Source organism: Fulmarus glacialis, unplaced genomic scaffold, assembly GCF_000690835.1.
Source record: "Fulmarus glacialis isolate BGI_N327 unplaced genomic scaffold, ASM69083v1 scaffold23896, whole genome shotgun sequence".
Lineage (NCBI taxonomy): Eukaryota > Metazoa > Chordata > Aves > Procellariiformes > Procellariidae > Fulmarus > Fulmarus glacialis.
The window spans coordinates 24,505-41,779 of NW_009217810.1; the positions used below are offsets into that span (position 1 = coordinate 24,505).

General features: G+C 43.5%; 1 protein-coding gene across 1 annotated transcript in view; it reads left to right on the forward strand.

Annotated features, from left to right (window-relative positions):
* The first annotated feature begins 831 nt into the window (after nucleotides 1-831).
* Nucleotides 832-17,275, forward strand: part of SETD5 (SET domain containing 5) — a 41,035-nt gene continuing 24,591 nt past the window's right edge. Inside the window, 12 exon segments of the mRNA XM_009579832.1 lie at nucleotides 832-1,014; nucleotides 4,846-4,951; nucleotides 5,824-6,035; nucleotides 6,356-6,414; nucleotides 6,823-7,010; nucleotides 8,050-8,088; nucleotides 9,624-9,866; nucleotides 14,755-14,903; nucleotides 15,223-15,340; nucleotides 15,776-15,885; nucleotides 16,171-16,417; nucleotides 16,622-16,702. Coding sequence (XP_009578127.1) covers nucleotides 944-1,014; nucleotides 4,846-4,951; nucleotides 5,824-6,035; nucleotides 6,356-6,414; nucleotides 6,823-7,010; nucleotides 8,050-8,088; nucleotides 9,624-9,866; nucleotides 14,755-14,903; nucleotides 15,223-15,340; nucleotides 15,776-15,885; nucleotides 16,171-16,417; nucleotides 16,622-16,702 — 1,623 coding nt within the window. The 5' untranslated portion in view covers nucleotides 832-943.

The following is a 17,275-nucleotide window of genomic DNA, read 5'->3' on the forward strand; positions in this document are numbered from 1 at the left end:
CCCCGGCACAGCCGGCGGCTGCACCCCGTGATGCCGCCGTGACTCACCCCGGCTCCCCGCGCCGAGCCAATGGCCCCGCCGTGTTTCTCATCGGAGCGGCCTATGCGTGAGCGCCCAGACGTCTGACGTGGCTCTGCTGCGGGGAGGTGTCAGCTAGGATTTCGGAAAGTCGGGGCCCGCTGCGTCAGGGCTCGCCGGACTGAGTAATCGGTGCAGAATCCAGGACGGGCCTCGCTTGCCGAGGGGAGGCTGTCGGTGGCGTGGGGATAGCCGCTCTGCCGGTCGTGCTCTCCCGTGCCCTGCACCCAGTGAATGCAAATAGAAGCTGGTCTCGAGCGAGAGGTCTCAGCTCAGTCCACCTCGGCTCTGTCTCATTGTCCTTCCAGATGGGGCTTTGCCTGCAACTTGTTTGGGGAAGGAGTTAGGAAATGCTGATGAAGGGCTGTGGGTGATAGGTGACAGCTGCTGCTTATATGCAGAAGGAGCTAATAGATTGCTTATCTGATAATTAGTCCTAAGTTTAGTTGGGGGAGGAGGGAAACTGTCATTATCGGCTTTATGGCAGAGCAGCTCATTGCATGTCAATCCAAGACTGTAAAAAAACAAAAAAAACCCCCAACCAAACAAAAATAAAACCCCACAAAAAAAACCCCTCCACCAAACTACTACCATCTACCTCTTCCCTGGCCCCACATATGAAAATGAAGTAAAAATGATGCGGCATGTCACTGATGGAAATCTATTTCTGCTTTTCTTTTGCTGTGAAAGCCTTCTTTAGGGGTGTACAGGGAGACCTCATCCTGTAACGGAGATGCAATGCTTTGTTTCTACCCCGGTAGGTTTCCCCATGTCCGTGACGTGTTGGCCGAGGCTCTGCGGCTCCTCTCCGCCCTCGGAGCGGCCAGTCGCTGCCCTCTGGACTCCGTGATCCCCGACGGGCGTCATGAGCATTGCAATCCCTCTGGGAGTCACCACACCAGATACGTCCTACTCCGACATGGCTGCAGGATCGGAGTGAGTGTTACCCCACGGAGGAGCAGAAGGAGGAGGGGAGGGTGTCAGAGGGCTGCCCTGGAGTGGGGCTGCAGGATCGGTGCCGGTGCTTTCTCCACTCGGGAGAAAGGGGGTGCTGGTCTGCTGGCTGTGTGAGAAATGAATGCAGAGACAGACTCTGGGTGTTTAACAAATGCAATGTTATGGAAATCGGTAAGTTTGACACAGGAGATGGGAAAAGAATTCCAACAGTATGAGGCGCTCAACCGTGGGTTTTATATCAGCTTGGCTAGTAAGTCTATATTCAAGTGCAGGCAGTTGTGGGTTTGCTGTACCCATGCTTGATATTGGCACGGTACAAGCCGGCTCCTTTTCCAAAAGTTGCATTATACGAGGGATCAGTGTGCTGAGCCTCCCTCTCAGTAGAGCCTACTAGCTTGGACTCAGTACCCTCATGACTGATTTCTGGACCCCTTTGGAGCTTGGGCAGAGATGTGGGACAGCATCAGCCTGTGTAGACACCTTTATTTTGTTTCTGCCCCTGAGCAGGTTCCAAGAAGCACACCTCAGTAGGCAATCCTTCAGGGTCCCCACCGCAGGACTCTGCGCAGGGCTTTTACCGCAGCCCTATCTCTGAGGCCTGTAGGAGGGGACTTACCATTTCTTTTAGAAGACTCTGCTTCTGCAGGAGTCAGGAACATTGCAAATCCAGAAAATATTGCATTGTAGTCTTTTCTAAAACCCTTGTTAGAATGATGTCAGCTCGGATGAGTACTGTTTTTGTCGGGGGTGAGAGGGAGGGCTCAAGTTATTTCTGTGTGCTTCTACCTCCTGCTTTCCTGCATCCTTCTTTGAAATACGGACTGTAGCATCTCCTTATGAAAATTTACAAAGGGCATTTTGGAGATAGATTTCCCCCATGTATTATTTAAAGGTACCTACTGTGCAAATACCTGCATGTCAGGTTGATCAGTGTAGAACAGATATTGCTCCAGACTCTATTAATTTTGAGCTGTAAGAGCAGTGGGCTAGGGTATGAATCATTGTTTTTCCCCTCCATCTTGCCCTAATTTGACTACGCATGGAGTTTGACTACACAGTCGCACTCTCTGCGAGACTGCTAATGCTCTTTTTTGTCTGTCTTGGCACTGGCTCTATTCTAGGCATTCTTCTTCGTGATGCTTCATTCCATCCTAAAGCCCATATTTTTACATGTTGTTTTTAAATGGGGAGTCAGAATCTACTAAGTCACTCATCTGCAGTGGGTATATGATCCTTCACTTTTCAAGATTTAACATTCAGTATTGCTTGTCACCATGCTTCTCCCACACCAGCACTTTAAAGACTCAACATGCAGGAATTTTAAACTGTTTATGACAGGAGAAAGAGTGCTAAATAGTTTACTCATGTAGTAGGCCCTTTGCTTTCAGAGCTGAGCATGGTAGAGAGGAGAGCCAGATATATCTACGCATGTCCCTTGTAACATTCAAATATCAAAAAGACTGTAAACCTTCTGCAAAGCATTTTCTTTTTCCCTGGTTGTAAGAAATTTGTAGGTCCTACTTGAGGCTAGGCTGGAGTGCTTTGAAAAAAGGCTTTTGAAGATTTCTAAATTGGTTTCTCTGTCTGTTTTCTGAAAATTGGGAATGCCAGAACTTTATTCTCCAGGCTTTGCATTGATGCACTGTTACTTACTGCTGAAGTGTCCTTCGTGAGTCTGTTCAACGTTAAGGCTATCCTCCACTTCTCCTTTGAAACTCTACTAGTTTGATGCATGAAGTCTGGGGTACCTGAGCTTCTTGTCTCTTATAAGGGACTGATTTCAAAGATGTGCATCACAAAGGCAGTGGGAAGGTAAAAGGAAAACTAGCTTGGCCCTCTTTTCAGGCTGAGCTTTAGCATCTTCCCCTGGCCTCTGATACAGAGGGGAGGTGAAAATGCTGAAGGGTGTTTGTATTCCCCTGAGGGTGACATGGAGGCTGCAGAGTAGTTTGACTGCATATTGAAAGTTGTTGAAGCTCCTTGGCGGGTGGCTGCTGCTGAGGAAGCATGGGCCCCAGCGTTGTTGCCCCTGGACACTGTTGCACCAGCAATCCTGAAGTTTTAATGCTAATGCTTGCGGCAGCATTGCTGGTATTCCAGGCTGACTGTAGTTAGGAATATGGGTGACTTGGACAGAGGATGAGTCTGCTGCTTAGGCTGTTTAGGCTCTTTTCCTTCTAATATTGTTTCTGAAAATATAATTAAACCTGAATGGATTTAACTCTGTACCAATCTGGAAGTTCTAAAGGACTGTTGCAAAGATCCAGCAAGGCTGGATTGTGTGGCAAGCTCTACACAGTGTCTTTTATTAAGAAGTATATCCCCTGAGAGGTATTGCCACCTATATCTCCTGCTTTTGACAATTTAGCTGGCTGTGGTTACATTGAAAACCAATTGAATTTATCATGTCATGCTCCTAAATCCTGAGCTACAGAAGTGTGGTTTGTGTAGGTTTACAGTCTTCTACTTTCTGCAGTTCTTTGTACAATAAATTATTGCTCCTTTATGTTGCAAAGATAGATCCACCTTACTCCAGAATAAGCCAGAAGCTCAGAAGGTTAGTGCGTTGGAGAGTATATCAGGTTTACTGGCAGGGTGGGGCAAACCAGTGCAGAAGAGATTTCAAGAGCTAATAGGAAGTCCAAAGGGCACGGGGGTTAGTGTTCTTGGGTGGTGTCTAAACACTGCCCCATGCGTGACCACTGGCCACTGTTGTTTGAGTGCTGCCTGATTCACGCTGACCAGGTAGGACCCACTGAGAATCCTGCAAGATCTCACCAGAGCAGCAGAGGTCCAAGGTAAAGTTTTCCTTTCCTGTATTTTTCTTTCCTGCTTGCTCAGCTCTATGCTATAATTTTGAAGAAGATTTCACCTGCAGACATAATCCAGTAATATTCTGCTGTATTTTGATATGGGCCCTACTTCTGATCTGTGCAGAGGTTAGCTGACTTGCATCTTCTGCTTGTAACAGACAGTGTGTTTCCTTGCCGGTATTCTGTCTGTAGCCTCATTATCTAATATTCCCTGCATTGAATTGCAGCTGTCCCTTCTCTGAGTAGGGTTTCTGCAGCTTTCTGCTAAGGATATACCTTTCATTTTTAGCTGTTTTTTTCACCACCATGTGGTGGAAAAGTGCATTGTACCTCAGCAGCAAATTTTCTGTTCAGCACATTGCATACCATGTTGCTGTATAGAAAGCACGGGGCGAACCCGATTTGTCTGTGGCGACTGTCTCTCCAGGTCACGAATTTTGTTGCCTCTTTGTAACAGGAGTCTCCAATTCCTGGTAGTTGCTGTCAGGACAGCTGCAGGTTTCATGCAGACTTTATCACAGGACGTTGGACTTGGCTAACAATTAGTATCTGAGGGAGAGAGAAACAAGCGCAGATGCAGGAAAGCTTCTTAGCTGCTATTTGAAATAAGCTGTTGCGGAGATAACATGGCAGTACTGTTCAGTGGATTTGAGATTAGGCTGGCTGAGTTCAGATGTGAATGCTGAACTAGACCCAACTTCCTCAACTATAAGGAAACTGAGCTTCTTACATGCTAATTATCTTTTTAACTTCCCAGATTGAGACCCAGTTTAATGAGTTATCCAGGGTGGCCCTTACTCAGTTCCTTCCCTCTGAAAGCAGGTTCATCCTGTACAACTTCTGCACACATGATGCCTGGTGAAGCGCATAAGAACACCTTGATTTCATGAAGTTTCTTCATTTTGAGCTCATGTGTTGAATAGAAAAGAGCAGTGAAATACTGGCACTAAAAAAATGATGTTGTATTGATGGGTTTTACTTCTGGCCCTTCCTGCAGCCCAGAGTCTGTGGAAGCTAGTCCAGCTGTCAGTGAGAAGAATGTGTACTCCAGCCACGGCTATGGGGCCACCCAGAAACACAGCTATCGCGGGCTGCCTTACGCAGTGAGTACTCTCTCTGCAGTGAATCAGCTCTTTACTGTCTACTTTACTCTTTTCTCCTTGTTCCATAGTTCTTTGCCTGTTAAGCCTTAGGAGTTTTGGCTTATTTATTAGGGAACACTGAGTTACAGCTGAGTTCTGCCATACATTTTGCATTTGTGTGTTTATTGTTTGTGAAGTCTTGCATACTCTATAGCAAGCTTTATTAGTGTTCTAGGTGATAGATTTTTTAACTGAATGATGTATATGAATGAAGTATGAATATATAATATTTTCCTGGTGGTAATTTTATGCCCCGTTTGGTTTATTGTGCACTATTTATACTTGCTTCAAATGCGCAGATTTTCATATTAGTAACTTATAGCTATGAGAAACAAGGAACAGTCAGGAAGAGTGGGAGCATGGCTTGAAACTATGGGATGAACAGGACGTCATGGAATCATTGAGGTTGGAAAGGGCCTCTTGAGATCATGTAATCCAACCCCCTTGCTCAAGCTGGCTCTGCTTGAGCAGGTTGCCCAGGATCGTGTCCAGTTGGGTTTTGAATATCTTAACAGACGGAAACTCCATGTCGTCTCTGGGCAACCGGTTCCAGTGTTTGACCACTGATGTCATCTCAGATTGTTAGCAGTACAACAGTTAATGTTGAAATAGCATAGTTGTTTTCATAGGTTTTGAATTTAATTCATTGGTGCAGAAGAAAACCGTTCACATCTTTCAGAGCTATTGCTTTACCTTCTTGGTAGATTGAGGAATTCAGACTACTGTTTTACACCAGTTGTTAAATAATAACCTGGGAACTGTGGATTTGGGACTTCAGTTTCTAGGCATCATATCTTCATGTTAAAAGTAGTACTGCAAATACTCGTTTTCAGGATCATAATTATGGAGCCCCTCCTCCTCCAACGCCGCCAGCCTCTCCTCCTGTTCAGACCATTATACCTCGTGCAGAACTGAACGGCCTCCACTCACCTGATGAAGAGAACTCTGGGGACAGTGAGAGCTCCTCGGAAGGAGAATCAATTCCCACTTGGTGCCACTGCAGTGTCTCCCAAGATGGTTTCCTCCTCAAGTGTGAAAAGTGCAGGTAAGCTTTGGTGCAGTGCAGATCTGGACTGCTCCTTGTGTTGACTTCTCATACCGAACCGTGTCACGTTTGGGCTGTGGGACGGACTTCCTTTTGCTAACTGGAGCGTTCTTTCCAGTGCTTTACCCAGTATTGACCCTCCTCCTTTGCGTTGTCAGCCTGACAAGTGTTGGTGGCACCAGGAGTGGAGATGAGGATGTTAAATCGATGTTCTTATCATCCTGGGCCCCACTGAGGGCACGCATCTTGTGACATCCTGTTGAATTTCAAGTGACTTTACTCCTACAAACCAGCTTCAATTGTGCATTCTCCTTTGGCAGAGGAATGAGCAGGGGGAAGGTGATCAGACTCCGCCGCCGGAAGCAGGACAACGTGTCAGGTGAGCTTGAGGCTGTAATTCGGGCAACAGTGACCTTTGCTTTCTTTCTACAAGACCTTTGTCTTTTGACTCCTGTAACCATGTAACTGTGATCAGTGCCCGCTAATGTTCTTTGCCTCCCAACCACTGGAATTTTCTCCTCTCCTTCCGCCTCACTTCAGCTAGCTCTTGGGAAAATCAGATTATCTTGTGAACAGAAAAGGGAAATGTTCATCAGTGCCATTCTGTGAGATATCAGAAGTTTGGGAGACCTGTTCCCAGTTTGGGTGGGAAAATTGAGGTGGTATAGTTTTCTCAGGGAAGAGCTATGCAGGGTCATCAAGTCGTCTCGACGAAAATGGACATAAAATTAAGCTGTTCTCTCTGAGATGAATAAAAACATTGCTAATGAAGCATTCCTCTCTATAGGTGGGGACAGCAGTGCAACTGAGAGCTGGGATGAAGAACTATCTCCCTCTACAGTGCTGTACACAGCTACGCAGCACACCCCTACAAGCATCACGCTGACTGTCAACCGCGTCCGTAGAAGCAAACCTAAGAAGAGGAAGAGGAGTACAGAAAAAGCTCGCACTGCTCCAAAGGCCAAAAAGATCAAGGTATGTGGAGTGAGACAAGGCTGCTGCAGTTCCTACCAAATTCTCTGTGGAGTATTGTTGAGAGCAGGTTGACAAACTGGCAGTAGACAAGAAACTTTTGTCCTGTCAGGAATTGCTCTTTCTGGTGTAGTAATGTGACGCCTTGTATTTGTGACCTGCTAGAGTACATGGCTGTTGGTTTAAAAATTACCTTACTGGAACTCCACCCTTATTTCCCAACGCTGTCCATTCATGCTCAGAGCTTTGATTCGATTACATATGTTCTCTTCTGCTCTATTAGGATTTGGGGAAATAGCTTCTGGAGTCTGTCTGTTTTTGACGAAGGGGCAGTCTGTGAATGGAATGAATACTGAAGGGAGCATGGCATTTCTTAGCAGGCTATGTTAAGGAATCTGGGCTGCAGAGCTTCTTGGCACTGTTCTTCAGGGACAGAGATAGTGTCTGTGTGGAAAGCTATGTAGGTAGTGATGAACATTTGTTGAGGGATGACTTTACTGTCTTGTTTGTGAACTGAAATAATTTTGGATTGCTTATATTGGAATGCAAGTGTGTGAGCAGCTGGGTCTTTCCCATCATCTGCTAGCTTTACCGTGATTTTCCCCAGGTTAGGTTTCCCTTGAAGTTCTTCTGGTAGGCACTGATTAAATAAAACACTGGGAGCAGGAGCCGTGTGAGATCTTCGGGTTTTTTGTTGTGAACGAGCTTGATTCTGTTGCTGGCCCTTTCTTCTGTCAAAGCAAGTGGGGTTAGTCGGGACAGTTTTGGTTTTGATCTTGAGATTTTTACTAAGTATGAGGCAGGCCTTTTTAGTTCAGAAATCCTGGCCGTCAAGCTTTTCGGCAGTTGCCACTGGATTTGCATTGCAGAGTCTTTTTGTTCAAGTCCATTGCTTCTTGTGTGGGTCTTCCTGTAATTCTTGCCATCTTTTGTTAAGGGTTGGTCTGTTGGAGTAAGATCTAGTGTGGTTCTGGGACACTAATTCTGAGGAAATATATAATACTTTGTTTTTTCTCTCTCTCTCTCCTTGTTTGGGGGACAGGCTTTTCGAGAGGGCTCACGAAAGTCTCTGAGGATGAAGGTGAGTAGAACTGAGAACCCTCTGTGATGGTGGTGGGTTTTTTTGCCCTGTATTTTGTGCCTCCCTTGGTTTGCCTGGGGAATTTCTGATTGTGGGACCAGGCTTGGAATAATCTCAAGCCTTACCATGCACCACAAACAGGCCTATTCAAAAGGACGTCACAGGAATTGCCCCTTGAACCTTGCTTTTGCTTCAGATAGCTTTCTGTAAGGTAATGTCATCCAGTTCCAAGAGAGTTGACTGATTCATAACACTTGGGAGTGGGCTGTTTGATGTAAGGGATGTAGAACTGGTTGTGGCCACTTTTCTGTGAGGTCAGTTATCATTTGATTGCATCAAAGCTATTTTAAGCTTGTGCATCAGAGTAGTACACAAGGTTAATGTTGGGAGTCCCTAGCAGTGTTGCCTTGTTTCTCTCCACATCCTCTTGCTAGGGATGGATGGGATGATATATTTATCTCTGACTTTCTGCAATGCTGGTAGGTGTGGCTATCTGATAGAAAGTTTATTTGACAAAAAAAGTAGACTTGCACTTTGAGCTAAACGTGTTCCTAGAAACACAAGAGGTGCCTTAAAGTTCACTCAATTCCATCTGACCCCATTACTGTAGCTGACAGTATCTTCTAGCAGGTGGCTCAGAGGAAATAATCCTGTGGTGTGTCTGTCTGTGTGCACCTCTCTCCATAGTACGAAGTGCCTTGAGAGGCTAAAAATGCATGAAAACTCTTAATGCTTTTAATATAAATGATGAAAATAATGATTGTTCTTCAGTGGTCCTTGTCACTAATGTCACATATATCTCAGTCCCTTATGAAGCCAGTTGAGTTACTGACCTTTGGAATATTATTTGTTGAATTACTTTAACTATTGTCAAGTAAAGAATGAAGCTTTTTTTTTTTTCTACCAGCTTCTTTTTTCCCCTCCCTTACAAGATGGTATAAACGGATTACCTGATTTTGCCTTCTCTTCTTTACACTGCTTAGGACTTGCAGTTTTAACCTTCTGGGTATTAGCTTATTCTCTGCATTCAGTTTCTCGAAACCCTGATGACCATTTAGCTGGAAGGTTCAGAAGTATTTTTGGATCAGTCACTGCAAAGATTAAGATGCAGTCAGCATCATCTAGCATTATGTTGGACATGAGTGGGTTGACTGTAGGACAAGCCTACATGAGATTTATTTGCCTTTGTGTGTCCTGTTCCTTTGCTTTTTTAATCTACTTAATTATTTTTCCAAAGTGACTTAAAAAACTTTTTCAGGCCATGTACTAGCTTAATTTTCTTGTATGGAGCAGTGCCAAGTACTAGCTCTCCAGAGGTCTTAGTCCTGCACAGAGTTCTCCGTAGATTCCTAAGTGGCACTGTTGTACAATGTTCTGGAGGATGCAGGTTCTGAAAAAGGTGTCCTCGTAACCCACACTTTCTTAGCTTGGAATAGGTTTGCCTTTTTTTGTAGCATATTCATGTGCTCAGAGCACTGTGAATTAGGTTTTTTCCCATTGTGCACTAGCCATTCACTCTTTGCTGTTTGGTGCAGAATTCCCCTTCTGAAGCGCATGCCTTGGATGAAAACACAGCGGAAGGGTGGGAGAATCGAATACGACTCTGGACTGATCAGTACGAAGAAGCCTTTACTAACCAGTACAGCGCTGATGTACAAAACTTGTTGGAGCGTCATCTAAACTCTAATAAAGAATATGTGGGCAAAACTGCTATGCTAGACACAATCAACAAAACAGAGTTGGCCTGCAATAATACTGTTATTGGGTCCCAGATGCAGGTAAGAACCGTTGTGACAGAAGTGGGGTAGGTCAGGTCCTCTGGTTTCTAGACATAAGGCATGGGCGTGGGTGAGCAATATTGTAGCTCATCATATAAATTCAGACCAATAGGCATAAATTTGGTGTAAAGGGGAACAGAAGAGATGCCAGTACCAGGACAGATTCAGAAACACTCGCATTCAACCAAATCAGTGTTGCTAAGTTGGGGATGTTTGTACAGTTCTGTGATACGGTTCACAGGTATTTTACGCTAAATACTTTTGGCCACTGAATGGCTTGAGGCAGAACCAGACCTATCACTTGCTGAAGATAGGAAATTTCCTGCTTTCCAGATGAGTTTTCCTGTCTTTTTTTTTTTTTTTTTTCTGGCTCATGTTGTGTGGAAAGCTATTTTAAAGAACCTTTCAACATTATTTCAATATTTTGGATGATTATTTGGACTCTGGTAACTTTCAAATACTGCACAACTACAGTTGATTTTAGGGAACTGTCTCTCCCTAACTTTTCTCTTCTGAGATGTGCGGTGATTTGTGTCTTGCCAGCTTTATGGAGTGCACATAGACAAGGGGAAACAGGAAAAGGATGTGTTTGTGTGGTGTATGTCCTCCCCACTACTCTTCTCAGCTGATGTTTCATCTGGTCCGTGCTTTATTGAACAGAGAGCCACATTCCCATTCAGTTCAGGCTTTGTGGGGCTTCCTTGTCCAGGAGAACAACAATAGGTGCAACTGAAAAGGATGGGCTGCAGAACAGATGTGGGGCACCTCTTCTGTAGAAAGGGAGCAGAGTCAGAAACCTGAATATCAGGTATATGTTTGTGCTTGAATCATTCTTGTTTATATCAGCTGACTCACCACTCTGTGAAGTTCACGTGCTCCCTCCCACCTTTCCCTCTGCTTTCATGTAGGTGAAGAACATCAGGCAAAGCACAGATATTGCCGGTAAGGGAGGGCACAGAAAGAGGACTTTGGACCCAACTTCCTTCCACTCTTGCCTCTAGTTCTGCAATAATAAGACTTCTGTGGGGGTTGGGGAGAGAGACTTCTACTTGGCTATGTGAGTAGCCTTCCTAAAGAGAGCAACTGAGGAAATATAGGGAAGAAAAAGTTCTGCTTCTCTAGAAATCTTAGTATTTTCTAAGACTAAATGTAAACTCTTCTATCTCCTTCACGTGAGTTTTAGGAAGAGTCCTGAAATAAGTAATAAAACATACGCTGTTTATTTTTATCACCTTCATAGAGAACAGCAGGACAGATGATTATAAAAGATATCATACATAATTGTGCTTGTTCTTGTCGTGCTCTCTTGGCCTCTCCCTTCCCTGTACAGACATAGGTTTTCCCACAGGGAAAAGTGACCAGCATCCCGAATCAGAAGATTCCAAATGCAGTATGTCCCAAAGAAACAAAAAGATAGAAAGTTGCAAAACTTCATCGTGAGCTGCAGTTACTCTAAACAAGCTGTAGGTAGGCACCTATCATTGCGCATGCTGGGGAAGTATAAAGGGACTTAGTGGCTTTGTAGTTCCTCTTGGATACTGGGGAGAGACCAGGTGGCTGTCTCAGGCTGCTGCTTGTCAGCCCTTATGTCCTTGTTTTCTCTGCTCAGCAGATGGCTGTGGAGTGTTGCGAGGAGGATAGCCTGCACAGGTGTGGAGTGCGTGGTCTCTTATCCTGTGCTTTATGTTTTTGTTCCACTCACTTGTCTCATCTTTGTTAGACAAACTGAGAAGGCTTCTTGGTTTGCATCAGTTGTCTTTTAACTAGATATCATTACTGGATGTAAAAACAACTTTTCTGGGAGATAAGGAAATAGGTACTTGGAGCTAGAAAAAAAATTAAGGAGGTTGTGTCCATATGCAGATAGCAGCTGTGTGTAGAAGATGGGTAACTGCTCTATTTGGCCATGAAGACTCTGGAGAGAGGAGAAAGGAATAAAAATAAAATGTTTTATATGCCCTGCATACTCTCACAGTTGAGAGAGTTTTTTGGCTTGGGTAAACAATGATGCAAGTGTATACTTAATTAAAAAAAAAAAAAAAAAAGAGAGAGAGAAGAAGAAAGTGTGACCTAAAAGCTTCCCCAAGCCAGGGGGCGGAGGGAAAGATGGGTTACGAGTAATACATGCAGGATATGGGATTTTGACCATTGGAATGTTTTGGATAAACCAATTAAATTGTCCTAATGATGCAAAGGGAAATTTGTGAAAATATGAAGCTGTTCAGTGTCACAAATAAAATCATCTTAGTGCTGGCTACTGCCAGATGCTTGACAAACTGAAAGCTGTGAATCACTTTCCTGCCTTCTGTTGCCAAACAAACCCAGGGTCAGTATTTGCCCTTTGTTGCCTCTGATAATTGCTGACTGGAGCTCAAACATTCTGAAGTGAAGAGCGAAAGGGCCTTTACAATATAAAGCCACTGAGTATTATGAAGATGTTGCTCTGCAAACGTATCAGAACAGTTTTGTCTGATTAGCAGTCAGCAATCCCTAGCCTATGACATGAATAAAATCATTTGTTCTTTTCACACATGAAAGCATGGCAGCTAATCCTCTTCATATTCCTAAATTCAGAGAATGAAAACAAGCTGAGCTAGGGTCTTATCAGAAAAGCTATGAGATCATTCCTGTTTTACCAAACTCAGATAATTGTTAAGTTTTACAGATGCAGAGCTGCTCTTTCCTTCATGGGCTCTCTTCTCCTCCCACCACCCCACCTTATCCCACCTGTGTTCCCCAAGCTATTTTCCAGCATCAGGTGAACAGTAATACAAGTCAGTCACGGGCCAAAGGTGAGAGTGAAGGCTACCAGACATTAACTTGCATCTCTGAAAGATACTAAGAGAATTTGATAGAGTAGTAGAATAATTTAGGTTGGGAGGAACCACTGAAGATCATCTGGTCCAACCCTCCTGCATAGGGCCAGCTTAGATGAGAAACTGATTATAACAGCAAACAAGCAGTAGTATAGAAACAAAATTATTCAACTGGAAACACGCTTGTGTCTCAGTCCTAATTTATCTACTAACTTCAGATACTTTCTCTTTATCTCGTTCTGTCATGCACTAACAAATCTAGTCCCATTTATTTATTCTGTTACCACAGTTGGATAGTACAAAGTGTATCCAACGTTTTAAAAATAATTTAGCCACTACTCTCAGTAATGTAAACAGTCTTATCCTACAGTTCATTCATGTCATGGGTTTGTTGATCAGAAATCAGGGCCAGCAGTGTGGCATCTTAGTCTGGAAATAACATGTTTCTTTAATGCCAGTTCAGTGGACTTGGGGAATCCTCTGTGAGCTCCTATGAGGACCCAAGATATGAAGAGATGAACGACACCCTGCAAGGCTTTTCAGAGTCTCCAATACAGGCATGCAGGTTTTTCCAATTGCCAGCAGATACAGTGGTATGAAAAAGAGATATACCCCACAGGCATGATAAATGTAGCACTGGATATATCTCTAAGAGGAGATCTGGAATAGCAAGACCATTACTCCCATCTGCATAGGTTTCAAATGAATATTTTTATAAAGCTATCTTTATCCTGGACCTGAGTGAGAGAAGTCAACAAATAGATCTTGCTTTACTGGCTGATCCAAGATCTGCAGTATAATGTCATATTAAAACAACAAAAGTCATCTTCTTCCCAAAGAGGTTTAATTCAGAGCACATGCAAGATTGCTACCAAAAAAAAAAAAATCTGTGGTTCAGTATGGTCAGTACGGAGGGTTTAGTTTGGTTCCAGTGCTGAGTGCTGCCTTAAGGCATTAACGTTATTTTCGCAAGGTTAGAATGTCATGGGTTCTGTCATTGTGCAGACTGAGCCCTTTCTTAAGCTAATGTGATTTTTATCCATTTGAGCAGACTGCTCAGTAGCTGCTTCTAACAAGAGAGTTTTATCAGGAAAAGTTGGGAGCTTGCTTTTAATAAAATCTTGTGGTTTACTTCTAATTTAGATAGATGACTGTCATTATTACTGAAATAAGAACACTCATGCCTCAGTTCACTCCAGAAAAGTATCCAAACCGGGTCCTTATGAGCAGTGAATAGCAGCTTAGGAAAGAGCAGGCACAGCTCTTGTGGTAAGGCAGCCAGCCATCTTCACATAATTTTTACTTGCAGAGAGGTTCAATCTGTTAAGCAAGAAAAGTACTTTGTTTTTATGGAAGAAGTCTTTCCTGTGACCTAGTGCTTACAATATCCCTTCCATTATTCCATAAAATGTGTCGTATTTGGATGTCTGTGCTTAAAGGATGTTGTGGTTTCATGCTGTCAAAACACATTGTTGTGAAAATCCATTGTAATAGAGCTGTAGACTTTAACATAAAGAAGATTCGTCAAACTGTCACTACTTAGTTAAAAATGTATTTCTTCATGTTAAAAAAAAAAAATTCCACAGCACTAGTTGAGCAGGCAGATGAAGAGAAGTTTCTGGATGGAGATAGAAATTGTCAGCTTAAGTCTTTGGCCTATTAGGTGGAATTTACCATCCTCTGCAGAAGGAAAAGCTTGTGTTTTTTCCCACAATTTAGGGAAGATTTGAATTATTCTGGCTGTGAAAGTGGCTATAATTGCAGAGCAGTTCCCTGTTAGCAGCAACTGGCAGGTCTGGTTATGCCTCCTAGCTGCAAGACTGAAATACTTGGTCTGTTAGATTTGTGAGACTTACTGTTGAAGGAAAGGAATAAATACTCTTTGCTTTTGATAAATATTGCCAAGGTCATTGGTCATTACTAAACTGTTAAGAATAAACAATATATTCACCTGGCAGAGTTTCTGTGTGTTGCTACTAGAGTAATTTTTCTTTTCATGTAGGTAAAATATTCTTTATGAGTTAGAGGCCTTTGGTTTAAATTCTCATATTTTGCTCTGGTTTTTGTTACAGCTGCAGCTGGGAAGGGTGACTCGGGTTCAGAAGCACCGGAAGATCCTGAGGGCAGCAAGAGACTTGGCACTAGATACCCTTATAATTGAGTATCGAGGGAAGGTTATGTTACGACAGCAATTCGAGGTCAATGGGCATTTCTTCAAAAAGTAAGAGTACTATGAAGTGATTAGTATGAGAGCATCATGGCACAGAGAGACTAGTGTCTCTATGGGATAATGCACACTTACAGGGCCCTTGTCAGCTGTGCCATCCATAGAAATGTGAAATCAAATATACAACCTCAGCTTGATGCTCTGGACCAAACCCCTCTGAAGTAGATCTGTTAAACTGTGATGATGGAAGTGCATAAGCGCCCAGAGCAATAGCACTGATGGAAGCGCTGCTTCCAGTGAAGTGAGGGATAACTCTTGTAAGTGCCATGGGAATTGGGTATTTTGGGATTGAGACGTTCTGTTACTTCTCCAGGCCATATCCCTTTGTGCTGTTCTACTCCAAGTTCAATGGCGTTGAAATGTGTGTTGATGCCCGCACCTTTGGTAATGATGCCAGGTTCATCAGGCGTTCCTGCACTCCAAATGCAGAGGTAAATTCTCTCTTCACCGTCACTGTAATTGCAAATACATGTTTTACACAGGCTTAGTGCATTCCCTTTTTATGAATATTCAAACTTGAAATGCACTAAGTAGGGTAAATTCTCTGCATCTCTTGCTTGTTTGATGGTTTATACTTGGAAGATGAGAAAGTTTGGGAACATGAGTTTTTTCTTTGGAAGGAAAAGGTTTCTTTTACGGCTTTCCTTTGGCTGCAGAATGATACTTAGGGTAAGCAGGTGGTAGTAGGTGTAAGTGGAAAAGCACAGGATGAGACAAGAGCAGTGAAGCAGGCTTTTACCTATGGAGAATTTAGGATAATTATTCGTGGAATAGATAAGAACTACTTTGCAGAAGGAGGCTTCCCTCTTGGAAGTAAGAAGTGCAACTTGTGGAGATGTTAGTTTCTCTCTGCTTTGTTTAACAAGGTTCGTCATGTGATTGCTGATGGGATGATCCACCTGTGTATCTATGCTGTTGCCACCATTGCCAAGGACACAGAGGTTACCATCGCCTTTGACTATGAGTACAACATCTGGTGAGTCCTTCACCTCGCCCAGGAGCTCTCCACTGCCCTCCTGGACTGGACATCTTCCTCCAGCCCTTTCCTCGCATTCTACATTTTGCTCCGTTTTCTACTGAATTGCATTTTCCGGCTATTCTGTCCAGTTCTGCTGGCATATTCTACAATAGAGGCCATAAGGTAGCCTGCTGTCCTTGCTTTGGCACGTGGTGAGATGTTTAGTAGGAGATGCATTGAATGTCTCTGTACAAGGGTTGAGAAGTGAAGAGTGACACGAATTATGTTTGTGTTTTGGAGCAGCAACTATAAAGTGGACTGTGCGTGTCACAAGGGGAACCGGAATTGCCCTGTGCAGAAACGTAGCCCAAATGCTGCAGAACACCTACCTCCACCTGTTTTAGGCACACTGATTGGGGCAGAAACACGCCGGCGAAAAGCCCGTCGAAAGGAACTAGAAATGGAACAGCAGGGTATTGCATCGGATGAGAACAGCAGTCAACAAACGGAGGAAGTTCCTGAGGGACCTGCAGCAGTCAGTGACAATGAGGTAAAACCCTTGACACTTTGTTACATATATTTTTATCATTCAGTGGTGTGGAATCTGATCCAATACAGCACTGGGATCTTCTGAACAGAAACTGCAGGAGACCTTTTCTAAACCCTTAGCACCTTAGATTACCATAGGAATCTTGATAACTTTAAAACAGTACCGGATTTTGTTTGACATACTAAGTCTGGGCTTCTCTTTCAGGTGGCAGACAAGGAGGAGAAACAAGAAGGGGAGAAAGAGGAGCCTGTAGATGAACAGGGAGCCTTGGTCCACAGCCGACGGGCAAGTACCTTTCTCGGTCTGGGTATCATCCCCCTTAGGACTTGCTTCATGCAGTGACCAACAGGTCCAGTTGGTTATTTCACTTGTTTCAACACAAATTCCAGCTGTCAGTGGTCTGCAGTAATTTGATTTAAAAAAAAAAACCAAACCAACAACACAACAAACCACAAAAACACTGAAAAAAAAAAAAAACAACCCACAAAGAACACCCAGGTTGACTCCACATCACAGGATTTATGTTAGGGTACTGCAGATTAGAAGGTATATGACAGGTTTAACTGTTAACTTTCAGGGCTATTCTATAGTCTAAAACATACCATTAACAAGACAGCACCAGATTCAAAAAAGGTAATTGCACCCTTTTTATGTTCCTGCTGCCCTTCCTTATTGCCAGTACAAGAATTTATGGAGCCATATAGAGTCATAAAATCATAGAATAGTTGGGTTGGAAGGGACCTTTAAAGGTCAACTAGTCCAACTTGCCCCTGCAATGAGCAGGGACATCTTCAACTAGATCATATGATGAACCAGAACGTGATTTTGTTAAAACTTGACCCATTTTGCTGGGTGAGG